A 21,929-nucleotide genomic window follows, 5' to 3' on the forward strand; every position below is an offset into this window, starting at 1 on the left:
ACCAGCACACGTGGCGTCATATGTGTGACAGCTGTGGCTGGAACGTCACCCACGTCGTTCCTTCCTTCCCCACCACCACCATCCACCATCCCTCACCACCGCCACAAACCACGGGCACCCGCGACATCGACAACGACGACACGCGACGATGCTGACGACACACGAGGACACACAACGTCGCCACCGACCACCCACAACCATTGACAAGCGCCCAGGAGGTGAAGACGACGTGGCAGGTGTGCCACGTCGTCCAGATGGTGACGACGCATGCTGTCGTCACTGTCCAAGCTGATCAGGTGAGTGCACCCACCCCCTTTCTTTCCGTCTCACACCACATCCAGGGGCCACGTCGCTGTCTGCGACATGGCAACAATTCGACGACACGACATGACAACAACAGGGCACGACCACAACAGAACGACACCACCGGGGACGAGGACGGTGCCACGTCACGACGCAACCACGACCGCCCACCGACGAAGTCGAGCACCCACCAACATCAACGACCACCCAGGAAGACGACCACCCACGAAGGTGAATGACCGCCCACGAAGACAAGCGCCCACGACACGACAACGACCAAATCCGCCCACCCACGAATGACGCCCACCGCCCCACACGGCCCCACCGCCCACGAACGCCCACCCACAACAACGAATGCCCACGACATGACAACGAACGCCCACGAATGCCCATGCATGACAACGAACGCCTACGCACGACAAAGAACGCCCACGAGCGCAATGCGCAAACAACAACGCGAAGACGAACGAAATGGCAGCCCAGCCCCACGGACGCCAATACAGCACACCACGCACGACCGACGACCCAGAGCGCCCACGGATGAAGACGCGCGCCCACACACGGAGGATTCCGCTCGCGTGAACGGAAATGGGCAACGACGAGCCCAGGTGAGCTCCCCCTCCCTCCATCACTCCACACCACCACCCCCTTCATTATTCCACCATTATTCCACACACCACTCCCTCTATCACTCCCCTCCATCTGTTGCTCCCCCTCTCTCTGTTGCTACCCCTCCCTCTGTTGCTCTCCCTCCCATTTCTCCCCCCCCTTCATCACTCCCCCTCCTATTACTCCCCTTCCATCCATTCCCACCCCTCCCTTCATCACTCCCTCTCCCCTCCATCACTCCCTACACCCTCCCCCCTCCATCACTTCCCCTGTCTTCCTCCTCCCTTAAATATTGAAAGTAGTAAAAATAAATTGTGTAGTCTATTCAATACATTTCAATTTTTCCTGCTCAGCTATGACCATGAAGTAAAGAAACCATGATTCCATAATGTGGACTTATGAATTATTCCATAAAGTCATTCCATGTGGATTCCATATGGAGTCCATATGGATTCCACCCTAAAAATGGTATAGGACATATGGAATAAAGTATGGAATCCATGTGGAAAACTCATGGAATCCATCCCCCCTTCCATGGAATCCATCCCCCCTTCCATGGAATCCATCCCCCCCTTCCATGGAATCCATCTGGAATTTGTGCAGTCCACCCCCCCATTCCATCCATTCCATATGGAATAACCCGGGGAGGGTAAAGTACTGTTCCTGCCCATTCCGGGGAAACCCTATTCCTGCCCATTCTGGGGAAGACCATTCTGATGTAAATTCCAGAATAATCAGATTCCACTGGAATGAGAAAACACAGGAATGACAAATTTAGCAGGGCTTACTGCTAAATTTCATTCCACCAGAATGACCAGAATCCTGCAGGAATAGAGGGGGCACTGATAAGACCTCCCTGTGGGCACTCATTTTCATATGTGGGTGGTGGATGTGGTTGTTGCAGACATGTTGTGCTCATGGTTGTGTACATTGTGCATGGGCGGCTGGCATGCATCATCACCCTCTAGATGACGTGCCACATCATTGTCCTGCTGGTTGAAAGAGGGATGGGGGGTGATAAAACGAGGGTGTGGGCTTACCTGTGACTGGACGGTGACAGCGCAGGCCATTGTCACCATCTAGACAATGTGGCATGGCCACATCATCTACGTTGTCCTGTGCTCACTGGTGCTGGTGGCATGGCATCGCCACATTGTTATTGTTGTTGTTGGTGCGTGTGGCATTGGTCGTGGGTGGTTGTCAAGGGTGGTGTTGGCCATGGGTGATGTGCTGAGGTCGTCGTGAGGGATGGTGGTGGTTGAGGAACAAGATGCACAAATAATCAGCAAACAATAAAGATGTGTGTTCACCATGCGGAACATGCTGGGAGCAAGGGTATATGATGTGTGAAAATTGTGTGGCTAATAAAGCCTTCATGGTGTAGTGGTTTATTGTGGTGGTAAGAGTTGCCCAAGTGATTGAGTGTTCAATTCCTGGTCATGGCATTCTTTTTTCCTTGTCTAATAATAATAACAATAATAATAAATAAACAGAAATTGTAAACTCTTGCTGGACTCCATATGGAGTCTGGCTGGTTGACTGTGTTATGAGGTGTAGTCCATGCAGTCCAGATGGTGGACCTGGAGTCCACGTGGATTCTAGACTAACATTTAGCTGGGTTGCCACCAAAGAAAAAAATAGAAAAAATAGTGGATGAACAGCAGAAATCCATCTGGAGTCTGCTGGAGTCCATCTGGAGTCCAACCGGAATATGTTGGGGAGTGTAAAGTCCTCCATAATCTCTGGGTTTCAATGCCACTTCAACCATGCCTGTGGGCCCAACCTCATCTAGGTGAATGAATGGGTCCATTTGCTGAGGTCAGAATGCAGTATTTGACAGGGACAAAGGTGGTAGCAGGCTAGGAGAATGAAATGACCTTGGTTTATGGGGCAGAGCATTTGCTATGGCTTTAAGACTAGTTTGGGATCAAATCAGAGGCATAATAAAAGCTCAAGAGAGTTACAAAGCACAGTTTCCTTGTCATTTCTTTGTGTATAAAGTCAGAATGCAATCCCAGAACACTGAGATAGTCCCAATAAAAGCTGTTTCCCTTCAAAGACTATTAAGTTTCGAATTCTATACTTGTGTCTGCACATAAAAACAATATCATTTGTACCAAAAGTCTACTAGACTTAGACAAGTGTTATAAAATATACAGAGCAGTTTCTCAAACTTCTACTTTGAGTTCAAACAAAACAAGTGTGGTAATTCTGTTTACCATATGAACCCGAACTTGAAGCACCAAGCACATACCTGTGGTGATAAGTGTTTAAGCTGTTAGTGTGTGTGTGTGTTGTTTAGGTGTTCATGCATCTTGTCAGCATCTCCAATTGCACTTTCCTCACTCCCACATGTCACAGTCTTCTCAGCAGTGTTCTGCACTCTTGCCAACAAAGTAAATGACATAGAAAGTGTTTTGGTGATGTTTCATGGCAAAATATTCGATTTTACTGTATTTACAGTTATTTATTTCCAACACTCAATTTTCTTGACCAATATGCATATCAACCACAACCGTCGCGCCCTCTTCAACCCTCCCTGACATTGAGTCCTGAGTCTGACTGGATCCATGGCCTTACACACAGATGGTGGCCTCTCAGAATTTGTGCTGCAGGCCTACCCCTTACTTGCTTTTCTTTAATCCACCACCACTATGGCATGGCTTGTCCATGAACACCTCTGTGATTGTCATATGCAATCAATTTACTATGTTTGTTGTAAAACCACACTGAGTGGCACAGAGCAGCCTCTGTATGTTGTGGTGTATTGACCCATGTTCTGGGTATTGGGTACGTCTTCAGCCTTCGCCGCATTGCCTCAAATTGCTTCTGACCACTCTTTGTAGGCTACTGTTTGCCTTCGATGTTCAGCAGCAAAGGCCACTCACTCAGTAGGCCCTGCATCTTCCACTGCTTCACCAAAACTGTTTCTGACCTCTTTCTCAGGTTTTCTGTAAATCACCAATTGGTGAGCAACTGGTCCATCACCTGCCTCCCACAAGGGAACCCCTCACTTGCTTGTTCAATTCTATCGGGAGCAAAGTGGCCTTTTGTCTACTTATGTCACCTCCTACTGTTGATTAATGTATACCACACTACATTCTTTCCAATATCAACCAGTTTACTCTAATTACCAAGTGGAAAGTAAAGGTGGCACAGCTGTAATTTAGCAAGCCATATGGATTCCTGCACTGAGAATGTTTGAGCACCATTCAAACTCAACTTACATGAGACTTAAAGCTTGGTGTGATGAACCAAGGCTTGGGAATTAGAATTTCAGGAATTTTCAAATTGAGCTTGAACACAACATGTCAATAACACGATTTAGTTTTTTTCAATTGAGCAGCTCAGCTGTGTAGGGGCATTCTAAGCTTGGCGCAGCTTGCAGCATGCATAAGAACTAGCTTATATAAACTAGATTTGAGTGTCTGCTTAAAACTGCTCACTGTTTCGAATGATGAGCTCAATTCAATCTTTTATTTATGGCTCTAATTTGGTGCATCTTTCAAAAACTCCTAGCCAAAATTCAAATATAATATTTCCTCAACTTTATTTAGTGGTCAAAACTTTATAATTGAGGTAAAACACCCCGCCATTTTGGGGCCAACAATGCCAAATGATGCCCAAAGTGTTTTGGCAATATGTTGTACAATGTGGCAGAAAACTGGAGAATTCCGGACTACGTGTTTCTGAATAGGTCCTAAGCAGACACTCAAATCTACGGTATATAAGCTGATGGATATGTGTGCTGCAAGCTGTGTCTGCAAGCTGCACCCAGCTTTCAATGCCCCTATTCCTTTCCATGGACATGGATGGGATAGTAGGGTTTAGAGTGGGTGATTTAGACATTATTCCCCACCCATTTCACAAGTTATCCACCTCCAGCTATAAATTCACCCTCCCCTCCCTCTGTCCAGCTTCTCAGTTTCCCCCTCCATCCCTTGCTTAACTCTCAACAAACCACCCCATGTTCCTTCATTGCCCCTCTGAATCTACCATTTATTTATTTGTTGTGCCACTATGCAGGATCCCCTCTTCCATGATACCACATACATTGACAAACTACTATTAAGTACACTACAATTTGATGGTTTTTTTCTTCTCATTCTTGAGGTGTGGGTGTGCATTCACCAGCTAATGATACACTGAAATTGGGAAATTAGCTTGAGCACAACCATTCAGAACAAAAATACATGAAAATTTAAGATAAATGCCCCTCTATAACTTCAGAATATTTGAATGACTTTTCATGGAAAAAAAACCAAGGTTATGGGTGTAAGTATCATTGAGTGGTGAGTCAAAAGTTGTCAACAAAAATAAGATTTACAAACCAAATATGCTAATAATAAGGAAAAATACTTCACCATTGCTAATGTTATATACTATTTTCAGGGTTCAGTTGTATACTGTCAAATAAGAAAATCTAATTTCAGTGTCTAGTGCATGTGGTCCAAATATGAAAGCTTCTTATAACAAGAATGGCAAGAAAGTCACATAAAACTACTTTCAAACAGTACATTGTTCTCCACCTACATTTCAATACCAGATGTCAAAATGTCATACTTTGCTACTCAAGTAACAAAACTTCATCTCAATGTTTCTTTATACTGAACATACCAAGAATAAGTACCTCTACCTTGACGTTTGTAGAGAGGTTCCTGCATCCTAGATATCTTGTTCATCATCTGATAGATTTTCTGATGAATCATTACTGACATAATTACCTGATTGGATGCATCTGTGATGGCCATTACTTTGCCCCCTTCTCTATTAAAAGCTTTGCAAGAGCCTCATGGCCTCTCTTTGATGCTGCCCGGAGTGCATTTCCATATTTTCCGCCCTGCGCATTTACATCTGCACCCTTCTCTATTAGCAACTTTGCAATGGTGTCATAGCCTTTAAATGATGCTGCCTGGAGTGCATTTGAATACTCTCCTCCCAGTGCATTTACATTTGCCCCCTTCTCTATCAACAGCTTTGCAATAGTCTCATTGCCTGTAAATGATGCTGCCTGGAGTGCATTTCCAAATTCTCCACCCTGTGCATTTACATCTGCCCCGTTATCTATCAACAGCTTTGCGATGGCCTCATTGCCTTTAGTTGATGCTGCCTGGAGTGCATTTCCAAGACCATCCTCCCTGTGCATTTACATCTGCCCCCTTCTCTATCAGCAGCTTTGCAATGGCCTCATGGCCTCTATGTAATGCTGCCAGGAGTGCATTTCCAAATTCTCCACCCTGTGCATTTACATCTGCCCCCTTCTCTATCAACAGCTTTGCAATGGCCTCATGGCCTTTATATGATGCTGCCTGGAGTGCATTTCCATATTCTCCTACCTGTGCATTTACATCTGCCCCCTTCTCTATCAACAGCTTTGCAATGGCCTCATGGCCTTTATGTAATGCTGCCAGGAGTGCATTTCCATACTCTCCTCCCTGTGAATTTACATCTGCCCCCTTCTCTATCAACAGCTTTGCAATGGCCTCATGGCCTTTATATGATGCTGCCAGGAGTGCATTTGCATACTTTCCTCTCTCTGCATTTACATTTGCCCCCTTCTCTATCAGCAGCTTTGCAATGGCCTTATGGCCTTTAGTTGATGCTGCATAGAGTGCATTTCCATACTTTCCTCTCTCTGCATTTACATTTGCCCCCTTCTCTATCAGCAGCTTTGCAATGGCCTTATGGCCTTTAGTTGATGCTGCATGGAGTGCATTTTCATGACTTTCCTCTCTCTGCATTTACATTTGCCCCCTTCTCTATCAGCAGCTTTGCAATGGCCTCATGGCCTCCAAATGATGCTGCGTAGAGTGCATTTCCAAATTCTCCACCCTTTGCATTTACATCTGCCCCCTTCTCTATCAACAGCTTTGCAATGGCCTCATGGCCTTTATTTGATGCTGCCTGGAGTGCATTTCCATACACTCCTCCCTTTGCATTTACATCTGCCCCCCTCTCTATCAGCAACTTTGCAAAGGCCTGATGGCCTCTGTATAATGCAACCTGGAGTGCATTTCCATATTTTCCACCCTGTGCATTCACATCTGCTCCTATTTCTAGCAAATTATGTGATGCTTCAGTTAGTCCAGCCAGTGATGCATAATATAGTGGTTTAGCAATGGTGTTGCTCTCTGTTTCTAGCTTGCTATGATGATATTGGTCTATATTGCAAAGTCGAACCCAGTTGAGAAAAGCAGCATTTTCATCTGTCAAGAGCTTCATCATCAATGCAAATCCTACAGATGACTGACATCCATTTTTTCCACTGGAATGTGTATGTAAAATCCAGTAATTTGCAGCATAGTTCGCAAGGGGGGAGGACACTTCTACATTTATATCAAGTTCTTCAGATGTATTGAATTGCAAAAGGTATGCCAGACAGATTTGGGATATGACAGAATGTGATAGCTCATCATTGAAGCTCAAGTCTCTGATATGTGTTACTTGATGATTTTGAGTGTACTGGGCTATCAGATATTCTTTGACAGAGAAGTGGGAAAGCTTGATGACACCTATTCAGTAGTTAGTACTGGTTTCAATCTGGTATTATTCTAAACCATACCATTTGACTGCACAATTAAACTAGAACATATTTTCAAGACATCTTCAATATCTTGAAGTTCATTATCAGAGTTATACTCTGGCCCATTATCAGCACAAAGATCAACAGCAGCAGTTGCAGCCAGCTCTTCCAGTGTCAGTGGGCGAACAGCAAAAGATAGCCACTGTAAAAATGTTTTTGCATAACCATGATCTTCTTTATTGATTCCCAGCAAGATTCGATCATAGGTTTTATCCAAACCCTGAGGAAGATTAGCTAGCTGCTTTTTTAAATCAGCCTTAGTCCGGCACTTTTTGAACTCATTTAACTGTAATGCAACCCAGCGAAACCTAAAATTGAAATTAGTAATTATCCTGTGATTCAAATGCTAATGATAAACATACATTCCATCTGCTTGTTCCATTAATGTTGACTTTATATGGTCTTGCATCTCAGACTTCCATTTTCGTAAGTTAGAGTCATTCTGAAGCTGATAGTCAAGATAGGCCACAAGATCATGATTCTCAGATTCCTCAACCAAGTCAAGAGAACGATAAGACTTCAACTTGTCCTCAATCTCCTGCTCTGGGCGACTAGTAACTATTAAGTGGGGCCCTAGATTCATATCTTTCTCCAGGCTAGCAGTCTGAATCCAGTTCAGAAGCTTTTCTCTTTCAGTGCATTCATCAAGAGCATCCAGAATGATGAATGTTGAACTAAAGCCACCAAGAATTCTTTCAAGAGTATTCTGCAGATCATCCAGAGTTGGCTCCTGATGGCCATTGCCACAGAGAGCATAAAGATCCACCAAGACTTTAGGTACTCTATTCTTACATTTGAGACTGAATTGCCAGATGAGTGATCGCATTAGTTTATCATGCAGCTGGAAATCCTTCTGCGAGTCTCTTCCATCAAAAAAAAAATATGCAGTAGCAGAATTGAATCTTTTAAGAACATTGTGAATTATTGCTGAGCTAAGAAAATAAAAATCAATTCAGTTTTATAAGAATGCTGGAATTCTCAACCTTAAAATGGTTTTCCCAGAGCCAGCTGGATATACTGTCAATCACATATAAATTTATAAATTTTGAGAGATGACTTACATTTTCCTTTGATCCAGAGAAAGCCAGGCTGTTTGAGCCACCCAGAAAATGTATTTCCTTTGAGAAACCATTGACAGGTGTCTGATCGACTCTCCAGAATTGCATATGCAGCATTGTAGTTAAGAGACTCTTTAGGAGGAGAAAGCCACTTATAAATCTCCTTCACTGTAACAAAAAAAATGAAGTCAATTATACATTCAAAATAAGAACCTGCAACAATACCCAGTTGTTCATCCCTAATCATCTCAAGTGTGATTTGAATATTTAGGTCCACACCTACCAACCATATATATAATTATAATGAATATAATGCTTTTCTTACTCCTTACCTTGAAGGATGTTACCTATAGAAATATAAGTGAAAGCAATAAAATGTGATGACCCAAATGCAACAAACCATGGTTAGGGCCTGTGTTCACATTTTGAGCTGAAATGTAGTTTATTATTTTAGCTTCATTTGCTGAAAAATCTGCATGGTCTATTAGATTTGAGCAAACCTGAGCTATATTTATAAGAATACTAACTGGCAGTGGTCACTTCTGCAGAAGAATCAGGTGGAGAGATGGGCAAGTTGGATGGAGGATCTATACAGATTTATCAGAAATAGAATATAAAGATTCAGCACAAGCATGAACCAGTCAAGGTAGAAGAAGAAATATCAACAGCTCCTTGCACAGGACCTTCAACCTGACCAACTGTGAGATTAAAATTCATGACAGTCAACGTCAACATTACAACAAACAGAATGAGGGGTATCTCACATGCAACAGTCAGTTCTGTACCCACTGACACCAGGCCTACATTCAGAACAGAAGCAATCAACAGAGAGGTAGGCAGATGAGAATTCAGGAAATGACAGAGGTTTGGGATAACACAGACCAGTGGAGATGGGTAAAACCTGCTGTGAGTGCTCGACCTCTCCTTCCCCAGAGACTTCAACCGAATCACCTGCAAATTTGGTTTGATGAGGAATCAAGGTTGACCCTGGGGCAGGAAGATTAAGATGTAGCTCACTGGTGGCTGGCATGGCTATGTCCTCCTCACCGATGGTGGAAGATGGAGTTATCAAGAGGCTACTGCCATCCGCGGATTGAGGTTGACATTTAGCTGGTAGGACAAGGTCTAGAACTCTAACCTCAAACCACCATAGCGTTTATTACGAGGGTGGTCGGTGCTCGTGACTTGCTTGGGCAATTCCTCGAACTTGCATTTCAGAAGATTTTCGTGGGGGATATTAGGTTCAGACATGGTGGTTCAGAAGAGAGTGTGCGGCGCCAAACGTCAGAATGGGTAACGGACCATTTCTCAGAGTCAGCTGACGTTCCTGATTAAGGTCTCTCCGACTCCCTCGCACAGCGTTCCGAGAAGTGTTTCGGCGTCAAGTCAGCAAGCAGACGCACAAAGGACGGCCGATAACGGTGACCGAGAAGCAAAACAATGAACACCTCTCCAGAGCGACGGAACTCAGAGGAAAGGAGGATGCGCACTTGTTTTGATCGTGGCTGTGCGAAACCAAAACTTTCGCTAAACACACCTACGCCTTTCTCTTTCGATACCTTGTGACCCACCTAAGGGCCCCCCTACTTTTAAAATTGTTACTGCCAAGTCAATGTTGTCTTTGTTCGGCCAGCTTCGATGGGATCCACCCATGGCTTCAACTCCGCCGCGAACCTCTCGTTGAACACGGACTTTCATGACGACTCGTCCAATTTTCCTCTCTGGGTCGTTCAGCCACTGCCGACATCGCCTGGAGATCATTAATTGACTCCCGCTGCAATCAAAACGAAATGCGATGGCCGCTTTCGTCAACGTGTATCGATATAGAGAGAGCGGGGAGCTGTAGAGCGCGGAGAGTTAGTTCATGGACTTCATCGCAAAGATGTTTGATTCCATCGACTCTTGAGTGAGTTCCTCCATTAAGTCTCGTCCCCTTTCCACCTTACCTGGTTTGCCCGTTCTGTGCTGCAAACTTCACCTCCCCCTCGTTATTCCGCATGTAGCCGTTAGTCTAATATACTGATGACTCTGTGGCAGCTCTGGTCCCCTTAACCTCGTTTACGAGCGCCACGCTTCGAAAGCATACAAGACCGCAAAGAACAGATTTCAAACGTTCCATTGCAGACGTGCCGGGCGTTTTTAACGATGCCCAGCTCGACGAACCTAATACGCACTCGAAAAGCTCTACAGACCATGGTAGGTTACCGCCGTCCTCCCGATCATAAGCCACGCTTCAGTCGGAGATCTGGAGAGTAGGGATAACGGCCATCTCTCCTTCGGTAAGTTATCGTTTTTGCATTTCTTAATCTTTTATACCCTTCGCCCTTCCTCCACCTCTGAATTCCTTGTCACCTCGCATACATTCGATTTCCTGCCTCGCTGACTGCCCCCATCCGTTACACAGGTCCTGTTCCATAAAACCAATGCAAGCCCCACTTCGATGATCGTACCTCCTTTCCTAGGTCCACCATGGCCCGCACGATCCGGCCACTTGCATACCGTCGTGCACCGACTCACGAAGGGACCTCACACGTACATTGATCATCTGATCGGTTGCGGCCCTCTACTCGTTGCCCAGAACTAGTTACCCCATTCCCGATGCTCTATGTGTCGTTACATAGATGGAATACCACCCAACAGCCGCAATGTCTGCCCGTAAGACCAGCAAATCATTGTCTCTGGATGCAGCGTTCACCGTGTAGATTCTCCGTCGTGCGTATCCATCCACAGCTCGTCGTCGCCATTGACTGCCGCAACATCGCAAATACAAATGTACCCATCGCTGATTGGGCTCTTGTAAGTTTGTATTAGACGTGATTGACTATAGTTATTGACACCTGCCTTCTTCTCGTTCAGCAGATCGGGTTTGAGTCGAAGAATTGGAACGGCCTCAATATGCACGCGGCCTGTCGGCAAAGCCAGGTCATTTGAACTGCTACTTGCAACGGAGCGATAACGTATAATCACAACACTCTTCCAGGTGACTCCGTAGCTTGACGGACTGATATGTACCCAAATTATACCAAGAACTGGTACAATGTCAATCATAATTGCAGAACATGAACAAGCACTCGTTAAACCTGCTACTACTTACTTCCTACTTTCACAGCCATTTACGGGCAGTACATACAGTCCTCCTTTGCCTGAGGCATTTCACGCCAAAGGACGCAAACGTACAATTCTGGCGTCGACAATGCCAAGAGTCGGGAATGCGGGATACAGCGGCAGGTAGGTGAAGAACGGGGATTACGGCCGTACAGCGCACTTGACCAAAAGAGATTGGAAGCGGCGTAAGTATATACGACCTACGTCCGCGTCATAGAGAACAGGGTGGGGTAGAGGTAGGTGTCTAGGAGATCTCGCTGCACAGAGAGAAGGTTGCGAGGATCAAATTCTTAAGAAGCGGCTCATAGGAAGGAAGGTGAGCGGAAGTAGATTGGTAAATCCACTCTTGAGAGGGGTTATAACTCGCTCATACGAACGGCGCACTGTCCTTGCCCTATGCACCTCAGGATCCTCAGCCAACGCATCACCTCCAAGGTAGTCCTAAACGACAACCTGAATCCCTCTCAGTTGGGGTGGTCATGTCGACTTGCACGAGGATCCAAGCTCGTAGGAAGAGTCGAATGAAAGGGCATGTATCGTCGCCCTTTCAGTCCGAGAGGAAAGGGAGCCTATGTAACAACTATGCGTCAGGATTCTCCAAACGCGCCGATCTATGTAGGCCCAGAGATGTATTCTAGTTCCTCAAAGTCGGACTTGTTCGCGACGAGATTATGAGTGTACCAAGACCTATTTTCAAAATTGATTTGTGTAAGTAAGCAGAAAGAGAGCGCGATGGAGACTATGCGGGATGGCAGCACTTACGAAGTTCGTCATACGCGCGAGTCGTTAATATGGATTTCTTAAAGTCTGACGTCCTTGGTGAAGAAGACAACCCTTGAGCTTGTAGCTAGTACCGTGAGCTACCGCGAGTGGGTGATCAGATTCACGGACGTCGACTTGGCTTGGCCCGCTGACCCCATGGTCTCTAGGCGCTTGTCACTCTGGGTGACATATTCATGCTGATGAGCGTCCTCGCTGGGCACGAAGAAGCCTATAACGATAGATCAGCCCTCCGGCGTTAGGCACGAGTATGAGATCGGGGGATAACCCGACCTCATGATATCCTTGCCACCAACGAAATCCTTCGGGTGGTCCAATCGTTGAGTCGTAACCGGCTTTTCCTTTGACATTCTCAGTTATTAACCTCCTTTCATCCGCCGATTCCATGAGAGAAGCCTTGAAGATGCAACAACGGCGGCGAAGTCGACAGCCGACCAACTTGCGTCGCTTCAACTCGTGACCCTCGCCCGGTTCGTCATGGATCTGTCGGAGCTGGATGGCGGTTTCGGTAATGAAAAATCCAGGAGAGCGCTTCAGTGAGAACTCAGGACTAAACAAAGAGCCAACGGGCTTGCGCCGTAAGATCTTTACGCTGAAATTTGGTAACTGGTTAAGCAATATGTTAGCAACATATTGAAATAGTTAAAGGTGTAGTGCTTACTCGATAGTACGAGCTCGTCCATGAGCATCCGCTGCACTTGCTACACCTTGATGTTGGTTCAATGGCGTTTGAGGCTAACTGGATAAAGTTCGTTGCAGTTACGCTCGGATGTTTCCTCGTAACGCCCACCTTCGTCCTTTGCATTCCCAGATCGTACGGATTGCGATTTCTGTAAAGAGACCGTCAAAAATGTAGGTCATCAAATGGTTGCCAGCAGCATAAGTACTCACGATATACAAACTTCCCGTCCAATCATGAGTAAAAACACAGTGCACGGTATGCATGGACCTGAAACTACGTGTCATAATAATGACCGGGAGAACGAATGACGATATAGCAAAGAACTCTTTACCGTTCTTATGTCAATTCATCGGTTTTCACGAGAAGGAAGTGCGGCAGACGTGAGCGGCTGGGCCCAACGAGGTTGAAGCCTTATGGAATACATATCCGAAGATTGCGCGTAGACAGGAAGGTCGTGAACGGGTGATAGAAGTCATTCTTGCACACCGCATTGGGGCTAGTCTCCCGTAGTCAGCCCTAAGTATAAATATCACTTTTATCTCTTTTGAGGGGAAGGGAGGTCGACAGTGATATATCATTGGCGCGAGAAAGTGATGGGGTGCAACCAGGCAACTTGCCCATGATCACTTAGACACAACGCCAAGACCTGAGGACTAACGAAAAGATCAATAAGAGATACACTATTGATAGAGGGCAAAAAATACACTTGTGGATCGTATATTGGTATTGAGTCACCGTAGACCCCGAAATGAGATGAAGCACCAGACAATCGCGTAGAGCAGAAAGAGGCGGACGTCCTAGAGAACCAGATCGTAATGAGCAAAAGTCCCAAAGGGAGGCAAGCCGAGGAAGAGAGGCGAGCGTCGTGAGATGGTCATATTTGTTCTTGCCCACCATCATGCCTTGACGTCGACGCCGGCCAGACGCCGGCTATCCCTGTCATTGGCTCTGCACCTGCAATACCTCGCAGTACGATTATTCAACGCTCCTTGCCTCTTCGAGTCAGCTTGAAGCTGTCAGTTTCATAACTCTGGAGTCTGAGGTGCGTTTGCCATCTCTGCCGCCAGTTTCTTCTAATCTTAGTTCCCTGAAGCCCTGCAACGTGCCACTCCATGGCTGTTCAGTTGGTCCTCCAATTCTGGTTGCAATATCGTGCGGTTTCACCTCACAGACATGCGGCTTTATCCAGAGCAGCCGCCATCCTTCACCCGCAACACGGCCAACGAGAAGCATGTTTTTCATACTTCTTCACCTTCCACCGTCATAGTACAGTACGTGGCGAGCCAAGCCCATGGCATCTCCTCCGACCCAACTTTGGCTGCGGCTACTAATGCTGAAGATGCGCCTTCAAGCTTCAAGCTTCAGGCTCCGTGCGGCCTGATTTTCTTCCCCGTACTTCACCAGCGCTACTGCTTGACGCCTCTTGAACTACAATATCAAAGCATATGACGTATGTCAGGCGTGTGCCTGTGCTATCCGCGGTCTGTTATGATTTTTCTTCTTCTTCGCTCCGGAATCGATAGCAGTGTTCATGTGCCTAGGTGGACCGATGACGCATTTCAGGCACGGGCGGTTGACCACACATAACCAGTATCTCCGAGATTGCCTTGACTCCCACCTTTGTTTATTTAAATAGAGGGACTCGGACTCGACTTCGCGATCGCTTTGATGATGGCCATCTAGACGCACGTTAAGCTCGTTTAACCCGCCAGTTGTTTCCACGACACAGCCTTATATTCCAGGTCCCCGCCGCGTGGTATGCTTCGGAGAGTCTGCTCTCCTTCTTGTCCACATCAACGCAGCTAGGAGTCGACTGACATTTGGTATGTCCTTGCGTTTTCAAAGGCTTAGGTTAGCTCACTGACGCGCGCTTAACAGCATGTCGGACTCCACCTCACCTTACTTCCCTCATTTTCTTTGGGAGTTCTGGTTGTCGCATGTGTACGTCGACGACAACCTTCAATCATACCTGTCTCAAATCTCTACAGCGGAACTGGTAAACCTTCGAACAAACAACGCGTGCACATATACGATGTTTATGATAACGAATTAAATGAAGCATACAAGATACCAAATAGCGATAGGACCATATTTCAAGACTTCAACTCCGGCTTTCTTGATGTCGAGACTCAGAAAATCTTCAAAGAAGCCGAGCAATGCTTCACGAAGCTTGAGTCTGATGCTCGGTCGGTGGTGACCGATCTTCTGGACCGAACTGTGTGGAGTGAGGAAAACACCAAGAGATCCATATCTTTCAATCGACGGGATGTCGAAACCTTGCGCAAATACTTTGTTTTTCTTCGTTTCCGCAACAGCGCAGCGTACCGCCAGATGGTTGTCACCCTTGAGAAATCAAGTTACGAGGAGCCCAAAGACGGACAAATCTTCAATGCTTATAGACCGCTCATCGCCCAGCTCCGCAAGCGATTCATTTTGCGTGGATTCATTGACTTTTTGGAGCATTCTTGGGTGGATGGGGTGATACGGTCGCGTTCAGACCAACGATTGCCTATAGGGTGGTCTGTGGATACCTTTCAAGACGTAATGAACCTCTATTGCTGGCGCTTATGCGAAGCAGAGGTCTGCGTTGGCATTGCTTGCGAGGACCAGGAGTTCATTCTTGCAGATTGCTGTTTCGGTAGTTTGGATGAGGGGTTCGACGAGGATCCGTGAGTTAACCATCTTTCTCTCAAAGTGCAGATGACGATTTGACGTTGTCGTTGCATTCATCAGGGAATGTTGTGATCTCTTTTTCCCCGTCTTTCCGACTCTTGCTCTTTACATTCTCGGCACGGCAAATGAACGCTGTTCATCAACCTCCACATATCGCCACTCAACGATCTGGTTAGACGTTGGCTTGGAATCTGCGTCAGATGTCCATCTCCGAAATGCCATGATCCTCCAAACTTACCCACACTTCCTCTATTTTTCTTCCCTTCGGACCGTTGCACTTTCCATATCATCGTATGACGAGTTCCGGTGGATCCAAGAGCATCAGGACTATAGCCGATTGAAGCAACGATGTCGACAAAAGTTTTTGCAAGAGACAGTCACCAAGACTTTGGTCGTGAAAGGGTCTGTGATCTTGACTGATCTGACCGATGACGTCGTGAAGGGAGAGGCAGCTGTCGCTCATGGAACGTTCTCTGACGTTTGGAAAGGTATTTGGAACGATCCAATTGAGAGACGCCCACGGCCGGTAAGTTTTCTTGTGGTGTTGTGTTGCAAGGTCAGCTCACGATATTATTCAGGTTGCCATCAAAGTCCTGCGTCAAGTTATGGTACAAAATGTTCGAGAAAAGCTTATCAAGGTATGGAATACTTCTCTCGCTCATGTTTTGAGCTGACATGATGGTTTGTTAGCGACTTCAATCAGAGGTCATTGCTTGGCATCGTCTATGTCATCGCAATGTGTCGCAGCTTTTTGGGATAGTGCATTTTTCACAGAGCATTGGCATGGTATCGCCTTGGTGCGAACATGGGACGCTTTGCAACTATCTGGAGCATTTCCCGAGCGTGAATCGATTAAGACTTGTACGCTTTTCAAATCATCCACCGAGTTTCATCATCTAACTCTTGTTGTAGCTCGCCCAGGTAGCCTCTGCCATTGCCTATCTCCATACATTCAGGCCTACCATCGTCCATGGGGACTTGAAAGGAGTCAGGCCCCTCCCTTCGTCCTCTCCCGCTCCCCGCTGACCCCCAACTCAGGGAAACATTCTCATCGATGAGCATGGGTATGCCATCATCACCGACTTTGGGCTCTCCAAGGTCATCGAGGAAATGTCCGAGACCCTCACCAAGGGCACCTCTTTCTTTGCCGGGTCAACCAGGTGGATGGCGCCAGAGCTTATTATGGCACTAGTGGAAGACGATGGGCAAGTTCCTCCCATCACTACGTTTAGTGATGTGTACGCATTCGCTTCGGTGTGCCTTGAGGTATGTCTTGCCTGCTACTTAAACCGATTGCATATGTGACTCATGTGTGCCATGCAGGTGGCAACTGGACAGCTTCCCTATCCTCACAGAACAAACGACCATGCTGTAACTGTGGATATCATTCGAGGAGTCAAACCTGCCAGGGCGGCTTGTTGCCTGGTCCAAGTCAAGAGGGTGGATGTCTTTTGGGATACTCTGGATCGTTGTTGGGACTCCATTGATTACCTCCGCCCTAGCATGCGTGAGATGCTCACGCTATTGGAAGAAATGGATCCAGAGCGATGATCTGCTAACCAGGTCAAGCCATCGTTCCTGCTCTACATTGAGCTGAGTTCACTTGAACTCCCCCCCTGCCTCGATGCTTTGAGCGCTGTATTTTTACTTAACTTATTTGTCTCGTATTCCCAAGTCTTCTTCTACTTTCATTTTTTTCTCCATTCCTTTCGCTTTGAGTTCTCCTCCGTTTTTCCATCGTTGTACATCATTGTAAAGCCAGCAAATAAATTTTGTACTATTGACTGCAGAAAAAAATCGGCAAGTGCTCGGACCGGAAATATATTGCACAGCTGACACACAGAATTTGTTTCCACCCGCTCGACCTTGAGCTTACTTGAAGCTTACCACTTTTTACGCCCTTACTCATCCCCCCGGTCTGAGTCTTTCTAAGCCCGTCATGTGTTTGTCTATAAGGGCAAGACTCGATGGCAAATCCTGAACATTTTGAAAAATGGCCCGCACAATGCAAGCTCTCGTCACCGCACCAAACAAGACTGCCGTTGTCGCAGATATCGCTGTTCCCGAGCCCGGACATAATGAGATTCGGTGAGTGATTTGATCCAAGATTTCAATAATGCCCTGAACTCCAATCTCAGAGTCAAGGTGCACTCTGTCGCCTTGAATATGGTGGACGCTCTGTATACGCAGTACCCCCTTGGTGAATTAGGACGTGTTGTTGGGAGTGACATCTCAGGAGTCGTCGATAAGATTGGTGCGGGCGTGAAGGGGTGGCAGGTAGGAGATCCCGTTGCAGGTCTCCTGCAAGGAGGTACGCTAAATCAAATTGGACAGTTCCTCTTCAAGCTGACCTTTTTCGCCAGCAACTTCTGTGACCCCCCGTCCCGGAGGATTCGCAGAATACGCCATCTTAGAGCAGGATCTGGCTATTCATGTGCCTGCTGGGGTCACTTTTGATGAGGCTGCAACAGTTCCTCTTTGTGCTCTTACCGCTGCTCAGGTATGCACGATGTTATGGGCCGGTTTCACATAGCTAACAATGAACCTCAAAGGCCTTGTTCATCCGCCTCGAAATTCCAGCACCCTTCCCTAATCCATACACCTTCACATCTCCCGCAACGGATGCACCGAACATCCTCGTCTACTCAGCGGCAACCTCTCTTGGTCTATACACCATTGAGCTCGCCAGCCTTCTCAGGACCACATCGGGAAAACCATATCGTATCTTCGCTACCGCCAGCCGTAAGCACCACGCTAAACTCCTCGCACTGGGAGCCGAGGCCGTCTTCGATTACCGCTCACCTACATGGGTCGAAGACGTGCGAAAAGCCTCCGGCGGTATCTCTTACGCTGTAGATTGTATCTCAGAGAACGAGAGCACCGCGTCAATATCTCAAACTTTTGTTGAGAGTGGTGGGAAGATCGCCGTCATTCGGAGTAAAGATTGGGACAAGGGGGGCATTCGCGAGGGAGTAACGCCGCTTTATGGCGCTGTGTGGCAGGGACTTGGACATGAGCTCATTTACAACGGTTCGTATTGAATTCCGAGTTTTTGGGTTCGCATTTCTCATTTATCAATAACAGACGCAACCTTACCAGCGTCACCGTCCTGGCGAGCCTTCAGTGTGGCGTTTTACAAGTTTTTATCTGCTGGTTCTGCGAAGGATCGCAGTCTTTTCCCAATCTCGCCAAATCCTGTTCGCTTGATGCCCGGCAGTTTGGCAGAGATCGTATCCGACGCGTTTGTGCTTATCGGCGCGTACAAAGTTGTCGATCGGCCTGTGGAAGCGACATCTGAGGGAGCTAAGGAGTGGATGAAGCCAGTATCAGCGGTAAAACTTGTATATAGGGTCTGAAGTTTGAACATGTCGCCCTTGAAGCTTGAAGAATAAACAATTTATTGGTGTGGATTCTCGTGAACACTAATTTGCAGGGCTGACGTGCGAATGGACAGCTTCGACATCACGGCAGCTGTGAAAACACGGCGTTGCCATAATTATCCCACACTTTACAACCTTGTACTCACCTCTCGAATCTATGCGCTCCAATCGACGACCTTACCAAGGGCCTAGAACGCAGTTAGTCGTCTCAATAGACATCGGCACTACATTTTCAGCAGCTTCAGTCTGTATCCTTCAACCGGGAACACCTCCAGTGTTCGAAGAGGTGCTTGTCCAGTCCACCATTATGACCAACGTCTTTCTTATTCATTATTTTTAGATCCTACGCTGGCCCAAGCAGGTGAGGCGATAGCCGATTTTACTTCCTGGTCTACTGAATAATCGCACCTCGAAGGCCAATCCAGACGCCAAAGTCCCATCATTGGTCTACTACGATAGTTCAGGGAAACCACGTTGTTTCGGTGCCGAGACCGACAGTCCCGTGCGTTAGAAATTCTTAACGATGATCCTACGCTTCTAAACTGAATTGTTGCACAGGATACGAAGGCTGAAGCAGATGAAGAGGGCTGGATAAAAGCTGAATGGTACGCGTATCCAGTCCAATGTATTCTAACAATACTGAATGTAAGAATAGGTGGAAACTCTACCTCCGGCCTGACTACCTCCCAAAGATTGACGGAATTGAGATTGAGATTCCCGAGTTACCGCCGTCTCGAACGGTTGACGATATTTTTGCTGATTTCCTCGAGTATGTAAAAGGCCAGCTGCAGGTGCATGTCACCAGCTCGCATGGGAACGGGGAATCGCTTTGGAATTCATTGTACCGCAACATGGACGTGGTGTTAACGACGCCTAATGGGTGGGAAGGCAGGCACCAACACCGGATGCGTGAAGCGGCTATCGCGGCTGGCCTTGTCATCAGGGGAACTCAAGTAAAATTCGTGACAGAGGCGGAGGTAGAACCCTTTCGAGATTTCTCTTGATTTTTTTTATTGCTCATCGTGATGTGTGCAGGCCGCCGTAATTTATACGGCTGAAAGCGGGAAGATCAACGACTGGCTAGTGGTACGTCAATATAAATCTGATAGTGCCGCAATATACTATAATCAGTGTCTATGGTAGGAGGATGAACACTTGATTGTCTGCGACTGCGGAGGTAATCTACACTTTCACTCCTCAGTAAGTATCCGCAATGACTCTACAACTAGGTGGTACCGTGGATATCACGTAAACGATTATCTGTTGACCATATGAACAACTCCCGATAATGCTCTTGTAGAGGCTACAGAATCCAAAACGTCTCCCCCCTTCGACTTGAAGAAATGTCGTATCCTCGCTGTAAATATTTGATATTTATTGGCCCTTTATCCACTAAACTTGAAACTTTTGTAGGTTACCTTGCCGGTGGTGTTTTTGTAAATCAAGCCGCGAAGATATACTTAATGGGTGCGTTTGTACTATTGCATTGTCGCTTGACTAAGTAATCGTGTAAAAAATCAGAGAGGTTGTCCGGAAGTGACTGGGATGATGAAACAACCATTGAACATGCGATGCAAAGTTTTGAGCGAAATGCAAAACGATCTGTAAGTGGCACTTACCTATACCTCTAAAACAATCGTTTTTATTTGGTTCTTCTCAAGTTTGATGGTAAAAATACTTTCATGACGGTGGAGCTCGGTGGCAGTAAGGGCGATATCAAACGTGGGATCGTTCGCGGCAGGTTGAAGATTCAAAAGCAAGTCCTAAATTATATCATGGAACTGCTTGTTCTAACAATGCAGATACAGGGCTGACATGATCTCATTTTTTGAACCGTCAATTCAAGCGATTATCGAAGGACTGCAGGAGACACTCCATGAAGGTGGCGACGTTGCAAATGTCCATTTTTCTCTTTTTGAAAGCGTTATCTCGATAATGTTTATTTTCTACACAGAAAATTATCATTGGGGGCGGCCTATCAAACTCACCGCATGTTTTTTCACAACTCCAAAAGTGGGCCTCTGACCTCGGTCTTAAACTGAGTAGGCCCGGCGGACCAATAGAGAAGGCCGTCACTAGTGGTGCCCTCTCATGGTATCTCGATGCGAGTGTCTCTTCCAGAGTCGCGAAATTCCATTACGGGACAAATGTTGCTGTTCCGTTTGATAGAAACGACCCAGAAGTTGCTTGTCGGGAATCAGAGAAATATCAAGATGTCCTTGGAGAATGGAAGATAGATGGTGCATGGTCTGAAATCGTGGAGAAGGCAAGTAAATTTTTGTCATTTTTGTTTATTTGAATTGTCATTGAAGGTTATATAGAACGAAAAAATAAAGACAGGGAAGGAATACTCTGCCTGGTTCCACCGACCTTTCACTGATGCAGATGAGCTGACTGTATCGATGGATCTCTATGCCTACCGATGGTCACGTCCCCCACGCTTCATCAAAGATCCAGGCATGCTTATACGTCCGCGTCATTTGGAATTTTCTGACCACTAAACCTGTATATACTTAGGATGCAACATGGAGAAAGATGGATTTCTCCATCTTTGCACAGTCGAAGCCGATCTCACGAGTTGCTACACAGCAGCTCCCTATTCAACGGCACGAAACAAGAAAGGACAAAGGATTAAATATTTACAGGCAAGGACATTGAAAGGAGTGGAGAGTGTTCCCCATTATTAACAAAATTTTCAGTATGAATTATTAATCTCGCTCTACGAGACAGAGGTTCATGCACGACTTCGGTGGAAA

The 21,929-nt window shown here is 46.5% G+C and overlaps 6 protein-coding genes across 6 annotated transcripts; 5 read left to right on the forward strand and 1 right to left on the reverse strand.

Moving 5' to 3' along the window:
• Window positions 1-267: 267 nt before the first annotated feature.
• LACBIDRAFT_329116 (uncharacterized protein) lies at window positions 268-1,208 on the forward strand (the record flags this gene model as incomplete). Its single annotated transcript, XM_001883203.1, has 3 exons — window positions 268-296; window positions 342-534; window positions 555-1,208. The coding sequence occupies 3 exons, from the start codon at window positions 268-270 to the stop codon at window positions 1,206-1,208; spliced, it is 876 nt and encodes a 291-aa protein (XP_001883238.1).
• Window positions 1,209-10,343: 9,135 nt separating this feature from the next.
• Window positions 10,344-11,484, forward strand: LACBIDRAFT_329118 (uncharacterized protein; the record flags this gene model as incomplete). The annotated part of the gene is made up of 5 exons (XM_001883204.1): window positions 10,344-10,409; window positions 10,754-10,832; window positions 11,175-11,208; window positions 11,256-11,349; window positions 11,413-11,484. 5 exons carry the CDS (start codon window positions 10,344-10,346, stop codon window positions 11,482-11,484), a joined length of 345 nt encoding a protein of 114 aa, XP_001883239.1.
• Window positions 11,485-12,612: 1,128 nt separating this feature from the next.
• LACBIDRAFT_329119 (uncharacterized protein) lies at window positions 12,613-13,355 on the reverse strand (the record flags this gene model as incomplete). Its single annotated transcript, XM_001883302.1, has 3 exons — window positions 12,613-13,044; window positions 13,100-13,268; window positions 13,330-13,355. 3 exons carry the CDS (start codon window positions 13,353-13,355, stop codon window positions 12,613-12,615), a joined length of 627 nt encoding a protein of 208 aa, XP_001883337.1.
• Window positions 13,356-14,999: 1,644 nt separating this feature from the next.
• LACBIDRAFT_302134 (uncharacterized protein) lies at window positions 15,000-17,344 on the forward strand (the record flags this gene model as incomplete). Its single annotated transcript, XM_001883205.1, has 8 exons — window positions 15,000-15,061; window positions 15,109-15,789; window positions 15,854-16,319; window positions 16,372-16,431; window positions 16,484-16,654; window positions 16,706-16,780; window positions 16,832-17,059; window positions 17,117-17,344. The coding sequence occupies 8 exons, from the start codon at window positions 15,000-15,002 to the stop codon at window positions 17,342-17,344; spliced, it is 1,971 nt and encodes a 656-aa protein (XP_001883240.1).
• A 454-nt stretch (window positions 17,345-17,798) lies between these two features.
• Window positions 17,799-18,834, forward strand: LACBIDRAFT_251364 (uncharacterized protein; the record flags this gene model as incomplete). The annotated part of the gene is made up of 4 exons (XM_001883206.1): window positions 17,799-17,881; window positions 17,932-18,104; window positions 18,157-18,293; window positions 18,346-18,834. The coding sequence occupies 4 exons, from the start codon at window positions 17,799-17,801 to the stop codon at window positions 18,832-18,834; spliced, it is 882 nt and encodes a 293-aa protein (XP_001883241.1).
• Window positions 18,835-19,330: 496 nt separating this feature from the next.
• On the forward strand, window positions 19,331-21,860 carry LACBIDRAFT_302136 (uncharacterized protein; the record flags this gene model as incomplete). Its single annotated transcript, XM_001883207.1, has 16 exons — window positions 19,331-19,459; window positions 19,514-19,534; window positions 19,589-19,675; window positions 19,732-19,778; window positions 19,829-20,150; window positions 20,209-20,259; window positions 20,317-20,350; window positions 20,403-20,421; window positions 20,474-20,532; window positions 20,587-20,640; window positions 20,695-20,777; window positions 20,835-20,929; window positions 20,982-21,072; window positions 21,128-21,439; window positions 21,495-21,630; window positions 21,691-21,860. 16 exons carry the CDS (start codon window positions 19,331-19,333, stop codon window positions 21,858-21,860), a joined length of 1,710 nt encoding a protein of 569 aa, XP_001883242.1.
• Window positions 21,861-21,929: the final 69 nt, after the last annotated feature.

Source organism: Laccaria bicolor, genomic scaffold, assembly GCF_000143565.1.
Source record: "Laccaria bicolor S238N-H82 LACBIscaffold_20 genomic scaffold, whole genome shotgun sequence".
Taxonomy (NCBI): Eukaryota; Fungi; Basidiomycota; class Agaricomycetes; order Agaricales; family Hydnangiaceae; genus Laccaria; species Laccaria bicolor.